The sequence below is a fragment of the Trachinotus anak genome, unplaced genomic scaffold (assembly GCF_046630095.1).
Source record: "Trachinotus anak isolate AG129_WGS33_773 ecotype Australia unplaced genomic scaffold, CSIRO_AGI_Tana_v1 ptg000002l, whole genome shotgun sequence".
Classification (NCBI taxonomy): domain Eukaryota; kingdom Metazoa; phylum Chordata; class Actinopteri; order Carangiformes; family Carangidae; genus Trachinotus; species Trachinotus anak.
In genome coordinates, this window is record NW_027273853.1 from 20,228,691 (window position 1) to 20,248,723 (window position 20,033).

General features: G+C 39.9%; 1 protein-coding gene across 5 annotated transcripts in view; it reads left to right on the forward strand.

Moving 5' to 3' along the window:
- Positions 1-526: 526 nt before the first annotated feature.
- Positions 527-20,033, forward strand: part of LOC139636630 (UPF0606 protein KIAA1549) — a 38,085-nt gene continuing 18,578 nt past the window's right edge. For 2 of the 5 annotated variants that reach the window (XM_071504861.1, XM_071504878.1), the window contains exons 1-7: positions 528-2,415; positions 14,978-17,194; positions 17,363-17,451; positions 17,884-18,043; positions 18,157-18,287; positions 19,625-19,817; positions 19,908-19,967. In XM_071504861.1, coding sequence (XP_071360962.1) covers positions 2,283-2,415; positions 14,978-17,194; positions 17,363-17,451; positions 17,884-18,043; positions 18,157-18,287; positions 19,625-19,817; positions 19,908-19,967 — 2,983 coding nt within the window. In that variant the 5' untranslated portion in view covers positions 528-2,282. Of the gene's footprint in view, positions 2,416-14,977; positions 17,195-17,362; positions 17,452-17,883; positions 18,044-18,156; positions 18,288-19,624; positions 19,818-19,907; positions 19,968-20,033 lie in introns of all 5 variants that reach the window. The other 3 variants (XM_071504887.1, XM_071504895.1, XM_071504869.1) reach the window with 2 other exon arrangements.

Below are 20,033 nucleotides of genomic sequence, written 5' to 3' on the forward strand. Positions count from 1 at the left end.
TAGAAATACATGCAAATTGTAAAAAAGTCCTGCATTCAAAAGTACAGAAGCATAATTAACAACATACTTAAAGTATCAAAAACAATGATATTATTTCATATCTCATTTATACAAATAGTATAATCCAAAATATTGCTATGCATTAATGTATTTAGGCAAGGCCAAGCACAATTCATACATGAGGCAGTTTCAAAGTGCTTTACAGACATTTGAGATTTAAAAGGGATTGTAAACCAACTTTAAAAGACTGAATATAAGAAATGTAAAATGTATTTTACTGTTGTACTTGGTTGAGGTGGAGACATTTCATCTAATTTACATACTGAAATGAATTAAAATTAATGTACGTACTGAAATCCAAATTGATTTGTCCTCATCATGACACACACTATGCTGTCACTAGGTGGCGGTGCGCACCAAAATGTCGTCGAACATGAACTGGCGCTGATGTGATGAGGCTGTGCTGATCATCTGCATTTATTTTCAACCACAAAACCTTGCTATGCACAATGTGTGAAAAATTGACTAGCGGTTCATATCTCGGGCCCTGCAAGCTCTTTGGTATTTGGAGAATTAACCTCATTACAGATATCATGCATTTCAGTATAAGCCAAGCATGGATCATTGTTGTGTCTGTCAGATGCTGACTGCGCTTGAATAGACCTATAAACGGTGATTAAAAAAAAAAATGTAAATTAAAAGGGACAGGAGTACAACCAGTGAGCTATATAAGGAAAATGCCTCTCACAGCAAAATAAATAGCCAGTTTTCTATCTCTCTTAAAAAGATTTATTGCAGCATGGCGAGAGGGTAAATCCTACTCAGCCAATAAAAAGGCTGGCAGAGACATAGCCATCCATGGATATACCTTGTTATGTGCATCATTGCATGAGGTAACGTTGCCGTGGAAGCCGCAGACGCCAGTCGAGGAGGACCAACCTAAGTTTAAAAGCCCACCTTGATAGAAAAGAGCTTCAGCCAATGGGAGCGGGTTTCGATAAATTACAAACTAATCATATCTGCCAGGGGGCGGGGTTAACCCAATCCTCAGGACGAGAGAAGGTAACTGTTACCAAAAGAGTGTCAGATGAAAACCAGCTACCACCAGCTAGCGCACAGCACGTCTACGCTGAGACAACTTAAAACGCAGGTGTCTGTTTCTGTTTAATGACGAAGCGTCGGGCAGCATTTTATCTCTTCCAAGGATATTTTTCCCGTAACCCAGACAAAGGAATTGGCAGAGTTTGAGCTCCTTTTTTTTTTTTTTTTTTTTTTTTTTTTTTTGGTAAGTATGAATGCGCAGCTATGAGCTGGCTGACAAGAATGGCTGGAGGAAAAGGAGAAAGAAAAAAAATCGTGTTATCTTTGCACTCAAACCTAGCTATGGGAAATATCACCGAAGTGTGTTAGCTAACCTGCTTTTAGCATGTTGCTGTGGCACTCATAGGAGGGATGACCGTTAAGCTTGCAAGTAACGGGACGGGATGTAGGACAAGAGACTGTGTCATGATGAGAGCCCCTGACAGAGCGACTGAAAGCTAGCCATACAGCCGGGGGATGAAGTCTGTGCTGGCTCTGTGTGCAGTTCTTTTCCCTTATTTACCCCCCTTATATGTTTATTAGCCTATGTAGAGCAAGTAAGGGTTTCTAGTTCGTCCAGTGTGGTGATAATCCCTCATTTATGCTGAATTGAATGACGTTATTTATGTTGCCTTATAATGACCTGGTTAGCCATGTGCAGGAAATATGTCAAGTTTTCTTTCACAATACATAAACATAAGACAAACCTGTGTGCACCCCCAAATTTTGTTATTTATTTTAGACAGAATGTAAAGTTTTTTGATACATCTTGTCTGTGTGTGTGTGTGTGTGTGTGTGTGTGTGTGTGTGTGTGTGACAGAGAGAGAGAGAGACAGACAGACAGACAGAGAGACCTCCCATTAAAATGAAAAATAGAAATGGGTATTAACATTATTGTCTGCTTTGGGAATGGAACCATAATCAAATAAATGTTTTGAATCATTTAAAAAGAGCATGTGCTGATGTGTGCTTCAGTTTATGGCTAATTAATTGAGTAAATGCTTTGTTTTGAGAGTCACACTGTTACTCTTTTGTTTTCCTCAGCCATTTTTCACTGCAAGCACATGTTATGGAAGGAGGGGCCTTAAACTAAAGGAGACCAAGCCAGGCAATCCTCAAAAACCCAAACCTCATTTGTCTCTTTGGCATGAATCTTCTCTTCCTGACTGGATGAAATGCCTTGACCTTACCTCCGCCGTACCATGGCAGGTTTAGTCTCCTCTGTGGGTTTGGTGCTGATGCTCAAGGCTCTTATGCACGTCAATGGCCAGCGTGCAGTGTTTCTGGGGATGGCGTTGTGGGCAACACTGATCGCAGCTGACTCACCTGCTGCAGGTAAGAGAACACCTTTTGCTGACTCACACAACATGATTCCCTTATTTGTCCCCTGTATTACATAACTGACACAGATCATTATCTTGTAACATTCAGCTAGCATTACATTGACAAGTAATAGACACCTTCCACTGGAAAATGCAAACCTGAAATGACTCATTGAATCATTCTGAAAGAAAGAATTATTTTAGTTTATAAGAGGTGGTAAATTAGCAAATATTAAACATAATTAATTGTGTAACAAAAAGGCCCACAAATTGTACTACAACTGAGCATTTTATGGTGTATATCACCTAATCTAAATGAATAATTATATAAATTGCACTAAACTGAAAGTAAAAATGAAAGCTACATAAACTTGAATGTGTCCATTTGTGTGAACAGTCAAATGTGTTAATGGCATCCAAGATCCAGCCTAGATGTGATCCTGTACCTTTGTAGATATAGTTTATTCACTCTGTTAATCACTTTCCAGTACAGGATTAAATCAAATTAACCATCATATTTTTTTCCAATACTCAACACAATTACACACATCACATATAAAAAATGTGTAATACAACAGCAGTCCTGTTTGTGGGCCACAGAGCAGCTGCACTGGGGCAGCACTGGGGTTATTATGAGCCCTGCTCAAGGCCAACTTAACCTGTGACCTTCCAGTCACAAGCTTGCTGTCCTAACCTTCAGGCCACTGCTCCCAACCTTTCTACTTAAAACTTGTCCTCCTCTTAATCATAAGAAATGAAGTGATAGATGACATATAGCCCTAATAGTGCAACTCCCGTTTGCTTTGGGTTTAGTTAAGTGCTGTACACGTTTGTTGTCACAAAAAAGTCTGTGTGGTTGTTTACCTCAGCATGAATTTACTAATGTCTTGATTTTCATGTGAAAAGTAAAGGTTGCTACCTGACCTTGGATAGCTGTGATATTCCTGTTAAGAACACTCATATGTTTTAATTCAGGATTTTCACAAGAAGCAAAGTGACTCTATCCCTACGTGGACTGTCGAGTTAAACCAATTTCCAGTAATTAGAGAAAGAGAAAGGGTCTAAATCCAACCAGTGGATGGGTGTTTTCCCGGGGCTTACTTTTATAGATAATGACATGATCCTACCAACCCCCCCCCCCCAACACACACACATTGCCCAGTGTAAAGAACCCAATTTAAAGGCAGCCAAAAACTCATGATATTATGTGGTAATAGGATTATGTAGTAAATGCCAGGGTGAAACCCTTGTACAGGAAATCAGGAATTAGTAAATCTTAACCTCCCACTCACATGATAACACCTCAATTCACAGATTTTAGTTCCATGACCCATAATGTGGGTTACTGACTTTTCCTCTCACGGGTAATGCCTCATAAAAGTAGTTTTATCCAGTCTATAGACTTGGTGTAGACAAAACTCTATTAAGCTATTCTGTGAACAATTTCAAATCATTGTTTAAGTTTGAAGTTTGGTTATTTTTGCATAAAGTATCTTCCTCCCTGTTTCTATCATTTTCCATTTGCTCATCATTCTCAATCAGCTGTGTGTTTGCTAAATGGTTTGCATTAAGTCCCCCAGTAGAGATTGTTCTCCTAAAGCTACAATGTACTTGCAGAAGATGATATGGCCTGATGGTTTGGATAGTGGTATTACAACTCTATTCCTAGAAACCACAAAGAGGTTTCTATGGCTGTTTTTGCTCAGGGATTAAAGTGCAGATTCACTTTGATTTCATCTTTTTGCATCAATGACAGTTGTAGAACAAAGCTTGTAGAAGTTTTTTCTGTTTTTCACATCAATCTTGCCTGAGATTTCCTGTCTCATTCTCTCTCTGGTCTCTTGCTCATTTGTCTGGTGACTAAGAAGTGGGTAGGTGTTACATACTGTATACTGTGCGGAATATGTTCTTTCTCTTAGCAAGTGGCCCATCCTGTGTTAAAGAATTGGGGAAAAAATTGAAAGTTAGCACATATTTTATTTCCAGTAATCTTTTCTATTGTTGTAGGAATACTTCATTTGCACAAGGGATATCAGGGTTGTTTCATCTCTTATGAGAAGATGCAGAGTGGCTGGTTTTGGTTGATATATCACCACGGTTTTGATGATCACACCAAGCTAAGGCAACACTTCGAGGAGCATCTCATAGACACTTCTCCTGTGGCAAACCACTGCATCACATGAGAATACATTTATCAGCTGTGGTTTGGGCAGACTTCAGACAACTGCATGCTGTTCTGAATTAGCCTGTTAAGCACTCTAAATTTGAGAGAACATTATTGCTGTGTAATGGTAACATCAAAGGATGGGCCTTGTGTATTTTTTTTAAAAAAAATTTATGAATAATAATAAGTATGAAAATGACCACACTGTACAATAAGACTCAGTTGTTTGTAAAGTAAAGACTTACATACAGTTGTGTAAATCTGTACTGTAATTCAGGACAAGCCTTTTAACACTATAACATTAGCCAAATCCCTTCTACTAATATGTTGGCCCATACAAATCATTATTCATAAACCAATTATTTGTATTAAGACAAAAAACACATCTTTAGGTGTGACATGACAAGAAATCTAATATGGACAGTTGGGGTATTACAACTCTATTAAGTATCCAAAATGTGAAGTAAAATACTGATAAGAAATGTGGTTTTTAGACTACTGTATCACTATTATACATACAGAGCTATGGTAGTTAAATTAAGAATACTGTTTGATCCTGGATATGATCGGCTGTCTGTAGCACGATACTGCAGTTTTAAATTGATTAATTAGTGAGTGAGGTAAAATTAAATCATAAAACTGTAAACCTTTTGGTAAACTGCTTGCCGCAGAATAGGAATCTGTTGGAATAGCCATAGTTATTGTATGACAGGAGGTGCTCATTATCTTTGCCTGTCACCATACAGGTCACGTCATTCATGTGCGGGATGGCAACTGTTTCCACGGTTTGCTTCAGCAGTGAAATCATCAGTCTTGCAGCTTTCAGCCTCAGAAAAGCACACTTTATAGTTTCTAGGTCAAATAGAGCATGGTGATGTACGTATAATTGTTCCTCCAGACCTAACATCATTCAGTAATTTCCCTCTTACTTCTCTTGCTCTTTCTTGTCCTCTGCTTAATTTTTAATCATGAAAGACATGCTTCTACATCTATGCCCTAGATCTAAAATGAACAATCTTTACAAATATATAGGAAATAATTATAAACTTAATATGTAATACCATAAAGTGCCCTTGCATGTTTCGCCCCAACTGTCTCTCTCTGTACCGCAGTGACTGGCAAGTTCAACACAGCAAGCTGCAGGCCAGCAACATCCTGGCTAATTACCAGTGCAGTCCATTGCCCTGTGAAATGTGATCTGTGTGGGATGACAATATGGCCATTCATTATTCATTAGAGCTGGGAGCCAGTTGCAGATCAATGGGTAGAACCCATCAAAAGCCAAACACTGGGTACTTTTGCTCTCACCAGGCCTGCAGCCTCACCATACAGATCTATTGGAAAGTGGCCGGTGTCTGGCCCTGCCTATCTACTGATGGCCTGTCCCAGCATTATTTGGCTGTGTGGAGAGCGGTGGAAGGTTGTCCATTGGTCAAGGGTGGGTCAATGATAGCAGACTGACACATTTTTTGAAACAGTGTGTTCATCATTTCTGATATCACTTTCACATGTCAAAGTTATTATATAGTCAAACTATTCTGAGGATGGTTGTAATGTCATTGACATAATTTTTTCCACTTGTCCACTATTACCTACATCACACTGATTGTTGTGATGTGAAGGTACCATAGTGGCAGTCTGTGAATGTACATCTGTTAGTGATTTGGTGTAACCTTTTTTCAATTTTACCAAGGCAATTTTCCATTGCAGTTTCAGCATCCTACAAGTGTCCAAACTTGGCATGAGTATTGTTTAGAGCAAAAACCTTATTAAATCATGGGCTGAAACACCTGACTAGTATTTTTTTCTGGATACAATGAATATAGCTATCATTATATATTTTTTTTAGCTCCATATATCTTTATCTTAAAAGATCTGTTTAGTCTTGTAACCATGTCAAACTCATTTAGTATTGTTAAGGCACATTGAGAACTTGTGTTAAATAATCACCAGATGCAAACTACTACTAGAGCTGTCTCTGAGACTGTAATCTGTTCTCTTGGCAGTCATTGGTACAAAAGCCTATAGTAAACCTTTATTTATTACAAATAGATTTCCCTGTACAGTTTGTTGTGCTAACAGGCTGTCAACATTGTGAGCTTGAAATGTGCAATACAAAGTTCACAATTTGACAGACGGCAATGTTGAGTCCATATTGTGCTGAGCCCGAATCACTCTGTGCTCTGATGAACTGCAGCTGATTATTTATATATTTATCAGAGCAGATGGTGCAGTTCAGCCCAGCCTCTTTGGAGCCACTCTAGGCAAAATCATTTTGTTTTGGACCTCTCAACAATCCCACTACTACAATAGGTATTGAGCCTAACCCTATGCAGATATTTCCCCTTTCTGCTCACATATTGACTTTTAGGCCAAATAGAAAACAGTCTCCTTTCATAACCGTTTAACCGAACCCAGTAGACAGTGTTTGTTCTCTCAGGACCTAAAGCCTGAGAGTGGCCTGTGTTGGGAGGATTGAGGTAGAGTAGAAGAGTTTGCTGAGTGACACAGTCCTCTGGGCCTCTCTGGTTACAGGTCTTTGCCTTCCTGTCTTTCGAAGAAAATCAGCACCGCAGAACGTGAAGGAGTGTATCAAGATTTGTGTTTGTGTGTGTGTGTGTGTGTGTGTGTGTGTGTGTGTGTGTGTGCGCACGCGTGTGTGCGCGTGTGTGTGTGTGTGTGCCTGTCCCTGTGTGTGTGGTATTGCAGGGAAGGCACAGGGACATTGCACCACCATAATGCACTTGTTGAAACTGATCATACAATCATAGCCATGAATTCTGGGGAGACCCCAAAGTGAGTTTGTGTGTCTGTTGTGGAGCTTTTGTCAATTTAAGTTCTTAAATCTCATATACAGCAGACCAGCATGCTGAAGACTCACTGAAAATATTTAGGAAAGTCAACTTTTGTAGCTAACTATACCTTCAACTCAGATTCCCTCACTTTCCATCTGTGACCTCTCTTCCTCTTTCTCAGTTGGACTCTCGTACTGCTCCCTTCCCCTCCCCCTTATCCTGCTCCCCCTGTTTCTCTTTAAAAGTGTTCCCTCAGGAAAACAAAACAAGGATCACATGAATATTTGATGTGCAGGCATGACCTCAGTCAGTCTCCATTCCCATGCTCATTTTCAGCCAAATCAGATGCATTAGTTAACAGTAGATGTTGGCAACCTCTTTAACTACAAAACCTTGTGAGGTGCTTTTCCTTTATGGACGTATCAGATCATGAGCAAGATTTGGATTAGCATTCTAATTATAGCCTTTGCTTTATTGATTTAAAGTCATTCTTTAATCTTGTACTGTTTGCTGTAGTTGAACATGACAATTAGGTGCAACTGGAAAACAACCTGTGCAGGTTTATAATAAATGCACCCCATATGAAATCAAATTGAAATCGAACAGTTTATTTCTTTTGGGGGGGGGGCTGCTTGAGCTTTGGCAGAGAATTTGATCTAATTGAACTCCACTGATAAAAGCAATGGAATCTTTCCCATCTTAAAAGCTTCCCCAATAAACCAAATGTCAACACAACCATATCTTGATTGTTCGACTGCATTCAGAATTTGCAGCTCCTGCCAACTGAAAAGAGCCAGTCACGCAAGGGGCTCAGTTGAAAACAGAACCATGTGTGGGGTTGCAGTTAGCAAGCATTAATACCAACAGACCCTTTCTTCTTCTCTTTTCTTTTTTCAAATTACACAACCATTAAGTGACTTTCTTTTTTTTGCAATAACGAGTCTGGCGAACATAGGAAATGATATCATTAGAGGGCTCTGTAATTGGTATCTCAGGTTTCTTGACACACATAAGAATATATGTGTGCCTGTATGAGTTATTCTATGTTGTGCAAGCACAGCTGCTTGGCTAATACCTGCTGCAGTAACCTTATTCCAATAATTAAAGGTTGTCAGAAAATAGCCCCAAAAATCACCATTGAACAGTGCAGTTGGACCTTATATCCTTGTGCCGTGTGTTTTCCTCTAGGCTTCATATGTTATTGGTTTGCACTGAGACCCATGCAGCTAGCCTTTAGCTTTGAAGCGTTGTCTCCTCCACTCAAAAAATGAGCATACTCATCTTCTGATATTTGGGCCTCTCCCAGCCACTTAGATTAAAGCAAATAGAGACAGAAAGATGTTTGCTGTCCTTTTCATCTACTGCAAATGTCGCTACCAACATTACAGCTTCATCTGTCAACTCTCACATGGCCAAATATTTCATTGTGTTAAAGGACACTGATTAAGTTTATAGTATTGCCTTGTTTCTCTTTTCTTTATATGTGAGTGCAGGGTCTGCTTGAGTAAAGGAGACCAGAGGAAGGTATTTCTGTGATTCAATTCCAGACATCAGCAAAGCGCTGTCTACAGGCAGGCATTATCAGGTTAACTCTGTTTCAGCCTTGGGATCAGTTGTCATGAGAGGACAGTAAAGCCAAAATTCAATTTTATCTTACTTGTAAGGATTTACATGCTTGTGTTCATTTTTGCAGGGTGTATTCAAGTCACCATTGTATACATAAAGTAGTATTCTTGTGCATTGTTATCGATTCTCAGTTTTCAATGTCTTTATAGTTTACCCTGTAGATTTTACTTTAAAAACTCTGAATTCATCTTTCAAACTTTCAAAACTATATACAAAAATATATGAACTATGTATCACTTCAAGGAACTAAATTCTAAAATCTTGCCTATAATGTTCACACATGAACATTCAAACACTAATACTTGTGTTATGTTCACACAAGTCTCAAAGCAATATGCTTTAGCTAAGTTGAGCTAAGATCTAAATGAGAAAGAGGGGAAATGCAGTTAATGCTAGAGTTAAACCAAAACATTTCTTGCCCTCTATGTCATGAGATGTATCCAAACATATTTTTGCTCAATTGACTGTGGAGCTGGCAGAAGGCTTTACAATAAATCTCTCCCACTGTGACTACCTTTTAAGGTAAATTGTGTAATTCTGTAAACTGAAAATTAAACAAAACCAAATAATATTTAAGGAAGCGAAACAAAAATGTGCTACTGAGTCAAAGAGAAAAAATATGTTTCTTCTGCCACATTAATATCCATGTGTTATATCACTGTCATTCAGACACACACAGCTTCTTCAGAGCAAAAACAGTCAGACACATATATAGGTTAGTGGAGAGTTGTGATGATCCAGTATATGAGCTCATAAATGGGTTAGTGCTATTTCTGATGCGTGAGTTGTGTCTGCCTTCAGCACAGTCTCTGTTCCATCTCTTTTTATTCCATTGTAGGGATTTTATAAAGGGACATCAGATGAGCCACCAGCAGTAATAATCCTGGTCTTGTCAGAATCCTTTTAACATGATTGCAATGATCTAAGCCTGCAACTGGTTGAAGAAATAGAACCAGAACAAACCAAATGAGCCACACATTTATATGTCATCAAATATTCTTTTTTTTAATGGAAATGCACTAATAAGTTTACAGCAAACAGACTTTGCACTGTGTAGCTTACAGAATAGGTATTTTAAAAACTACTCCCAGATAATCCCTCCATTTATATGCCAGATGCAATAACAATTTGTTTATAGCCACATGTAGTTGAAGGGCCAGAGTAAATGACTAGAGGCTTGTAGGGTGTGTTAATTTGTCAATTTGGTCAAATGCAAATGTATTTCAGTCCATGTACAAGGCTGCTATTCAGTAGACCAAGTGTAGGCTAAAAACACATCATGGCTGGATGAATGGAAATGGAATCTCATTAGCCTGGGATTTTTCACTTAATGAATAAATGAAAGTCTCTGCATTAATTCTTAAGTGTTGTAATGAGACATATTTTTTCATTCATGCATTTTATGTGCAGTTGACACAGGATATTGCAACTTTTCTTTTTTTGAGCAAGCAGGATTTTTTATGTAAGGTACTTATGTGAGAATTTATAAAACTTAACACATTTTCTTTTCCCTTTTAAAGACTCCTAATACATTAACACCCTGATGTAGTTTTTGTAATGAGTTTTTGTTGCCAGTGAAATGAGGATTTGTTGTGAATATGATTCACCTACTACAGAAAGAGAAAATGTGACTCACTGTCTGACTGGGAGAGTGAGATGAGGGAGAAATAAGAAAAACTGCACTGAAACACTCATTTACATGAGTGGACCACTTGACATTTCTGCTCTCGTGACTTGATATTTGAAGGTGTCCCTCGACATTGGTCCCAGTGCTTAGTTTCACAGACAGGGCCAACAATGAGTGGCCAGCCGAGTGTGACACACTCGAGTTTCGGGGGACAGGTGGCAGCGCTGCTTAGTCTTTAAGGCCTTTGTCAGTTTTAGCCTACTGTTATGTCAGCCCCAGTACAGGCTGGTCTCACTTGCTCTTTTCCTGTCTGCTGTCTGTTGTGCTGAGCTCTGACTGTCATTACCTAAGATTAGACCTCAAGTATTAAGACCACTCCTGGTTAATTATTAAGAATAACCAGCCAGGTCTCTCTACAAACATAGTTCCGCTGTGACATACCACAATTTTTGAATTTATTTTATAGGTTTTGGTTTCTAATTTTTATGAAAATATTATTAATCTCATCAGGCTGAGATTAAACTACAGCAAAGGATGCTGAACTGCAAAAGAAAGCATTGATTTATACATTTTTTTTTCTTGGTTATACATATATATGTGTGCATGTGTATCTGTCTTTGTTCCTCGTTCTTGTCCTCAATTGCCATCATCATCCTCCTCATCATTCTCATCATGGTCATACAACTATCAGCTATCAGTGTTATCATCTATCACCTGCCAATGACAGTCTTTGTATTAATTAGCTGGATGTTTTTTCATCCATTCATGCATGTGGAATTGTCCTAAATGGGACTATAAATGAATCAGTTTGTCACTGTAGGGGTGCGCTGAGACGAGGTGACATTTTGGGGTCATGTAGCACACTATGACCTCCAACATCAGCATGTTCCTCTAACAAACGTGGTCTCCTACAGAGCTTGTCTATATAGTGTTTTTTTTCTCTAATATGTCTGTCGTATTTAAATTGTGTTGTTGTTTGGAGCCAAATGCAAAGTCACATTGATGAGTATAATTTATACATTTCAGAGAACATAGAACCACACATGCATTCACAATGACTATTCACTGTTTGTCTGATACTGTGCATGAACTGATACAGCTTAGACTCTTGCAGTTGTCTATTGAAGACTTTACAGAGCACAGCACACCAAATCCTGTGGTTTCTTTTTTCTGTGCTTTGTTCTCGTGATTATTTATAACTTCCTCACAAAACTGAAATAAGGCCAACAACAAACAGGCTACTTTATGATGCAAGCCCCTCTATTTCAGTTTTCATCCTATTAATGGTTAAGCACATTATTTGGTGTGTTAAGAGTGTGCACATGTGGGCATGCATCTGCCCAGCTGTGTGGTACGTCCCTCGGGGTTCAAATGCTTGGCACAGCAGACCACGAGCTGTGTGGCAGTTTGGAGAATGTGCAGCACAGACCAGCCTTCAGAGGAGAAAGTCTTGGCGTTTACTTTCCAAGTCCTTTCCTACGGGCTCTGTTATAATAGCATGTTGACTTGATGAAGGTACCAGTGTAGGTTGTAATTAAGCTGGGAGTTTTCTTGTGGGCCAAGCCAGAGGCAGTTTGCTTAGATGAAGCGATGCAGTAAATTGAAGATGACGCTCCAGAAGTATATTCTTTTTTGTTGAGTGATCTGTTTTGTGCTCTCTCTGTTAAAAATAGTCTTCTCCCTCAGCTGGTACTACAGCTATTTTCCAGTGTGTGTGATTCTGCAGAGCTTCAGTACACTACAAAGAGCAGCAGCATTACCAGCCGCTGCTGAGTCACTACGTAGAGGCTATTGGTGGCGGCTTGCTTCTGGCAATGGCAATAATGGCGCCTTTAAAGTCTTGCTCTGTTCACAACCCGCATTCAAGGATGAATTCAAGACATGCAGTCTGCCCTGAGCTTATTCAACAGAATTATTGTGGATTTTCTCCTTGAATTTGTTTGTTGCTTGTAGACTCTCTGTGCACGCATAATGATTCATTTTGATTGCATTTGACCATTTTGATCTATAACACCAAGAACCATAAGATAACATCTCTTTATGTAACTCATCTCCCTTTGTCTGTCCTGTTTATCTAGAATCAGCTCTCGTGTCACAGTACTGTAGAGCCAACCATGTATAAGGTTTCTTGCACTAGAACCATGAAACTTCTGTTTGATTTTTGATTATTATTGTTTTGAAAAATATATGAAACACATCAGCATATAAAAGAGGCAAACCTATACATCTACCTAGAACTGTGAGAAGGTCTATTACCATAAATTATTTAAAAATTATTCTACTCGTCTCTCTTCAGATCATGTAGACTTTCTCGAACATGTAAGACTCTAAACATGCAGTGTTTCAAGGCAGTGCCCAAATCAAATGTTCTGCAATATGGAGAGATAGGCCTTTAGCATTGAAATTAAGTCACTGTGTAAAGCTGATTTGCTGTTTGTACATTTTGGCAAGTCTAATGTCAACCTTAAAGATTTTAATGTTGAGAGTAAGAGGTGAGAGGAGTTGCTTCCTGATAACCTGGAAATTGCACCATACACCACTCAAGGTCACATACCACATACGGAGATGCTGAGCTAGATCAACCACTCATTAATACAATATGGTCAGTGCATGCATGTCAGCATATTCACTTTATTCAAAACTGTTTTTATCGTGGCAGTTTATAAGCCTGTGAATGTTTCCATACTCTATCCTCTTACTGGTATTTTCTTAATGATTAATAGATCCATTTTGTCATGACTTCAACAAATGGGACATTAGTTTGTTTAGTGATCAGGTCTAATGATTTTTTCTCAGGTGTCAAAAGGCACAAAGCACAGTGTGAAGTGTTAAATGTCAGTTGGGTACTTTGTACATGCTGCAATACTAGTGCTTTCCCGTAAACCATGCTCACTGTTTCATGGATCAGAAATTCCAATTTAGTGTCAATAGTTGCTGTCAATATAGTATTGATTTTATCTAAATATAAGCCAAGGTTGCATACAACATCTTAAACCTACAACAGTTTTCTCCTACAGATTCAATGAAGTGTCCTTCTTTACTCTACAGTCTATTCATCACTGTGTAACCTTTGCGCCAGAGGTGAACAGTGTTAGAGTGACTCATTTCATGATGAATTTTAATCCTACAAAACGTCCTTGTGAGCAGGTTTTCTGCTATAGTCTGACACAGCACTACATCCCCAAGTGTCCGTGACTGAGTGAGTGAAAAACTTTAACTACTTCAACCAGAACAGAGTTGCCAGTATTGCCCCAAGAGCACTTCCCTCCACAGGCACAGCTCTTTATGCGTCTCATTACACTGACTACAAGACAGCTGTCATAGACTTGATGAAGCTTCTAACTTTCTCTCTGATCATTTTACAAGTAAATATAGCTCACAGCGCAGCCACTGTCTTTAACTTATGTGTGTGGTAATTTTGTCAGACATCATCACAGTTATAAAATCTGAATTTTAGCAACTGCAGAGCAGCAGCTTGGAAATTGTGTGAAAGTGACTGCTGGTCAACATGTAGTCTTGATGGGCCGCATTTCAGTCACTATTTCAAACTTGTTCGGTTGTCTGACAAAAAATCTGAAAAAACATGTAAATGAGAACAGCTATGTTGGAAATTCAGCTCTATTAAAATACTGTATATGTGAGAAACAAAGAGATAAAGGGGTGAAATAAGCGAACACTAGGCAGAATGCAAATATTATGCAATGATGTCATATGCTAATTAGTGTGTGCATCACATCTAATAAAATTTAGTGACTTTTTAAGCAGGCTTTACCTACTTTCCATTAAAGGAGTTTCTTACAGCGATTCAACAACAGTTCTCAATTCCATCCTCAATTGACCACCATTCCAGCTATATACTAGATTTTGACCTGGTATTGTTTCAGACTTAAGTCATCCCACTAATGTAATGCCATTGTTGTTCATGTCCAGTTATACAATATAGCTTACAGTAGATTGCCAGCATGTCTGCATGCAGTCATGTTTGCTCTCATCCTGCCACTCTGTTTAACAATTTGGCTACACAGTTTCAGCTAAAAGGGTTGAGGTATTGTTGTGTGGTCAGTTTTAAATGTTTGATATTTGCCAATGCAGAGAACAAAGCACACTCTTTGATGAAAGTACAGTTCATTGAATCTAAGAATTAGATTGACAGGTTATTGTGTATAAAGACATCTACTTCTTCTTAACTATTTACACCCAGACATTGTGAAGAAAGAAGGTATTTAAACTCACTTTCAGTAATAATTGATTTTAATCGATGTACAGTAGCTGTCATCCCTGTATATTAATTTGTTTGAAATCAGCAGTGAATCTTCTATTGATTCAGGACTAAACTGACGTATTGTCTTTATTCCTCCTGCAGATGAGTCTCTGTTGGACTCCACATACCACCCCATGGGATTTCTTGGAGATGTTCCAAGTTCAACAGGGTCATCACCATCTGGTTTACCAGCCTCACATTACACTGCCTTTGAGAGCCCAGACTCACCTGGTGCCCTGCCAACCATTACTGAACCTAACCATGAAGCTAGGACTGCTGACATCATGCTTTTTCAGTGGGGACATGTTCCTTCTGAAAACTCCAAATCCTTCACACCAAGTGACGCTCTTTCAGAAGAACAAGATTCTCTTTCCACTTCATCATTAGGCCCCTCTGAACCTGTATTGGGGTCTAGTCCACAATATAAGGCACCAGCTAAACTCTCCGCAGACTGGAAGCTGGCCAGGATAAATTCTGCCAAGCAATCTCCCTCTCTCTCTGCAACTCCTACAAGGGCCCAGCTGCAATCTCAATCAAATATGTCCTTAACACCATTAAACCCCTCTGCTTTTACAAAGTCAGTAGCACCTCAGCTTGGTCTTAATTCTGAGCATAAAACTCGAGATGCACCCCTCACAGCTTTCAGCAAGCAGCAGGATGCCGCATCTGAGCAAACGCTGACAATCACGACCTCACAACCTTCTCAGCCACTTGAACCCCCTAATTTTGCTTTCACGGACTCACCTGCAGATGAATCCTATAGTAAAATCTTGGATGTGAACCAGTTGAGCCCCAGCAGTGTCCCCTTGCAAGAGAACAAACCAGAACATAGCATAAACATGCTGCCTAACTCATATGAGATTCTGGCCCCTGGCTACAATGTGCCTTTCATTGACCCCCATCCTGCATCACCTTCATCTGAACCCACTGAGGTCTCTCCAGAGGACTTCTACCCCACCAACACCATGGATTTTGACTGGGGCTCTGGGGACTACTTGGAGACAATGTCATTCTTAAATTCAGATGGAGATGACTACTCTTTGGTCACCAAGGTGCCCTCTGACACATATGACCCTGAGGACTATACAGAAAGCTATGATACATCTTTCCCTTCCAGGGTGGGCATATCTCCTTTGTCCTTGCATCCACTTCACCTCTCACCTTCACCCAGCCTTATGACAGCATACAGCACCATTGTTCCACTAAAATCCATCCATCCTTCCTCCTTTTCCTCTACAATTCACTATACAATGGAGCCTACCCCCACAGCTAACAGTGATATACCTGATGCATCGGACATAGATTGGGCTGATACTTTCACAATCCAACCAACAGATGTCCTCTTACCTGACATGAACAGTTTGGAGTATTATACCATTCAGTTGACAAAGGAGAACAACAGTTCAGACACTGGGGCTGAACAGAGAGGGAACGTTACCATTGTGTCTATCAGTACTACAGTCATCACACCCACCAGCAGCCTCACCAATGACACCAAATTGACTGAGGAAGAGTCTTTTAATGATCTGTCAGGGTTTGAGCCTCATGATGACTCAACAACAGTAGCAACCACAGAGGAGAGTCCTCAGCTAGCCAATGTCTCAGAGCCTTTTCTAGATCCTTCAATCGTCCCAAGCCATTTCTTTGACCCCTCTTCTTCTATCTGGGGTGGTAAGGTTACCACCACAGATTGGTCTGCACCTACTCTAACAACTGGCCTGGACAGCACTGCATTAACAGAAGCTATACTACCCCATGCCACACCGGTGCTGCCAGATGATGTAATGTCTTCCACATCTATGACAGACGTCCATTGGTTTGTTACAGAGTCATTCTTACAAAGTACCATACACACCACTCCTGTCTTAACCGCAACCATAGCCTTCTCTCTTGTTCCCACTGAACCTGTTGCCAACATGACTGCTGGTGCAACAGAATTAACTCCCCAAGACTCGACTTTCACAACTGAACAAACTCATAATATTACTTCAGTTTCAACCAAACCCACACCTAATGTCACTTTGGGCCCCCCAGACGTTTTGGGTGATCAGGGAGTGACTGAAGATGCAGTTGACAACCCAGCCACAATGAGCTTGATCCCAACTAGCAGTGAAGCTAATACCATCTCTGCCGTGCCCTCAACTGCAACTGCCACCACTACTACTCATCAAGCCACAACTAGAATTACTGCCACCGCTGAAACCTCAGCTAGCGTCAAAGTCACCTCTACCACCACCAGTGCAACGATCACAACTGTGGCACCAACATCAAGACAGTACCTCTGCAACCTTGACAAGCCTGTTTATTTAGTAAAAGTTGGTAAGTTTAACTTTTCATTTTGCAACTACTCCTAGGTAGTCCACATGTATGATATTTGAAATGCATGAAAATTGTGACTTAAAAGTGTTTGAATTTAAAATATACAAATATGAGAACTTTGTCATAATGATGTAAGACTGTAACCATGACTTATCCTTTCCTCTGAAGGTTTCCCCTCTGGGGCCACTCTTGGATATGCCAAGTCTCAAATCAAAGACATACTGAAAGTTGAATTCAACAAGTCAGTGGAGCTACAGGTAAATTTATTTCTGTGTGAAGTAAAGATATGTTATTAGTTTCAAGCATGCAATAGCATGCAAGGTGAAAATTAATAATGTCAGTGTATTACATTTTAATGTAAGAGACCCTGTTAAAATATAGCGTGATTCTGAAGTGAGTGGACTATCATATAATAGCACTTACTTACAGCCTGTATGATTGATTTTGTCTTTGTATCTCATGTAGTTATGTGAGTGTGTATATACATTAGAGTGGTACAGATGAACCATGAAGGCCAGACCACTTCCTGAGCTTTTTTCATCTATGGTCCTGTAATAAACGAACCACAAGATTACATCCACAAGAGCCACAGTGACCTTTCAAAAGCATCAGCTGCTTATTTAACACAATCCACTAAATGACCACTGATTCATTTTTCTGTGTCATATATTCCTGCTTTGTCTGTGAAGGTTGTGGACCCACCACCAAACTTTGTGTTTCGGGTGGTGTCTGGCCCAGTTGTGTACACAGCCATATCTGTCATCAACACTCTGAGAAGGTCTGGGCGCCGCTTCCTGTCTGTGTCTCCCAGCTGGACAACACCCAACAATAAATATCAAGTCCACACAGGTAAACAACCTTTCACAATCTGTCTTTCATGTTTTCTGGAATCACTACACTGTCGGCATTGAAGATTTTCAGGTAACTCGATCTAAAACTCTCCATGTTTTCATTCTGTGCAGTGCTGCAGTTTGTTCCCAGTCATATCGATGTGCGGTACTGCAACTTCAGTGAGAGCATTGAGAGAGGTTTGACCAAGGCTTTTGCTGAAGTGCGTCGCCGCTCGAAGGAGTCAACCAACTTCACAGTGCATGTGAGTGGGACCAGAGAACAGGGGAATTATGCGTAGCCTTGCACTTGCATTTCAGCTGACATGAGGATATTACAGCACATTTCATTGTGTCCTCACACCCTACAGCCTTGTCTGTCAGTGCTGTTTACCAGAAGTTACACCTTTACTAAGCATATTGAATTATCTGTGTGAAAAAGGTAAAAAAAAAAAATATCATACAAATAAAATTTAAAAGCTTGGGCTGCTTTGCTATTTGTGCAAGCAAGCTGAAGAGCCATTGTTGACTGATCTTACCCCACTTCCAGTTTTTTCCCCAATAGATGACTGTGATTGCTGCAGCGTAGGTTGACTTTAACTTTGATATAGATTTGCAAACAGAAGCTGCTCTGCTGAATCACAGTTGCTAAGGATTTTAGACTTTAGTAAATACATAGTTGCAGAAATGGTTGCCTGGGGAGTCAGAGAAAACTTAAAATCACTACTACATGAAGATATTACTAGTTTGGTTGTCTATCTGTCCAGCCATTCATTTTCCATTATTTGTCAGGTCTAGCTGGTAATATAGACATCGTAGTAGTCCAGACATCATTCTCCTCATCCATGTGTTCCATTTCTGACTGTTAGATCTCATTCTGACAAGAGAGCCTCAGCTGGGTCCTTAAGAGCAGCTATTCTTCTCCAAGCTTCTTTCGAATCTCTGAGCACAAAAACACAGCAAGGGAAGCTCATTCGGCCAGCTGTAGCCACAATATCAGTCTTTCGGTCACCATCCCAATGTTATGACCACAGGCGAGGGTTCAGGCACCCCCAAGTTCATTTCTTTCCTTACTATGACTGTCAGTGTGGACGCCACATCAATCCTCCCTTCCACCTCACTCTCCATCTCACTATCACTCATGAACAAAACTCCGGGATACTTCACTTGGTTACTTGCTCCTGAGGGAGTTCATGCTCCAGTTGTAGAGTATTAAAGAATCTTACTGTTTGTTAATAAAGAACTTATTTGGCTATGTGGTTAGCTGGCTTCAGTAGAGGTTTGTATAATCCTATTACACTGATGCCTGTATTAAAGTCTTATAGTTGGAATAAATGTAAGGATTAAATCAAGGATTTGTTGCAGTGTGGAAATGTTTTATGAACAACTTGCAAACTGTGCCCTGAGCCACACTGCTCAGTTTTGTGTTCTGCTTTCCAATCACTGAAGCCAACAAGTTTCAGATTGGGAACTTCATTGCAACTGTTTAAAAGACAAACAAGCTTTCCCAGAAACGACATCAACAGCAGAATGGAAAATGTTCTTGTACATTTTGTAATCATCTGTCTGCTGGATGGTACATCTCCGTCTAATTGTGTTTCAGATTGTAAACATCACCATGGCTGCTCCAAAATATCAGGAACAGCGACTAGTGAGGCAGCCAGTGGACATCACCTTCACTGTGCGTGGTTCTCGGGGTTATCTGCTGGGGTCAGAGGTCAGCAATGCGCTGATCAGGCTCACCATGGTGGAATTTAGCTATTACATGGGCTTTCCTGTACTTCAGATTGCTGAGCGTGAGTACCATTGGATTGTCTCACTATAACTGAGCCCTTTCTGTGTTATGTTACTCTACTTAAACATCATTATCTCCTTTTTCCCCACAGCTTTCCATTATCCAGAGTTGAACACCAGCCATTTGCTTCGCTCCTCCTGGGTTAGAACAGGTATGATGGATTTTAGTTTTCACCGTAGCATGTTGAAATGCTGTAACAGCTAATTACAGCAAATAT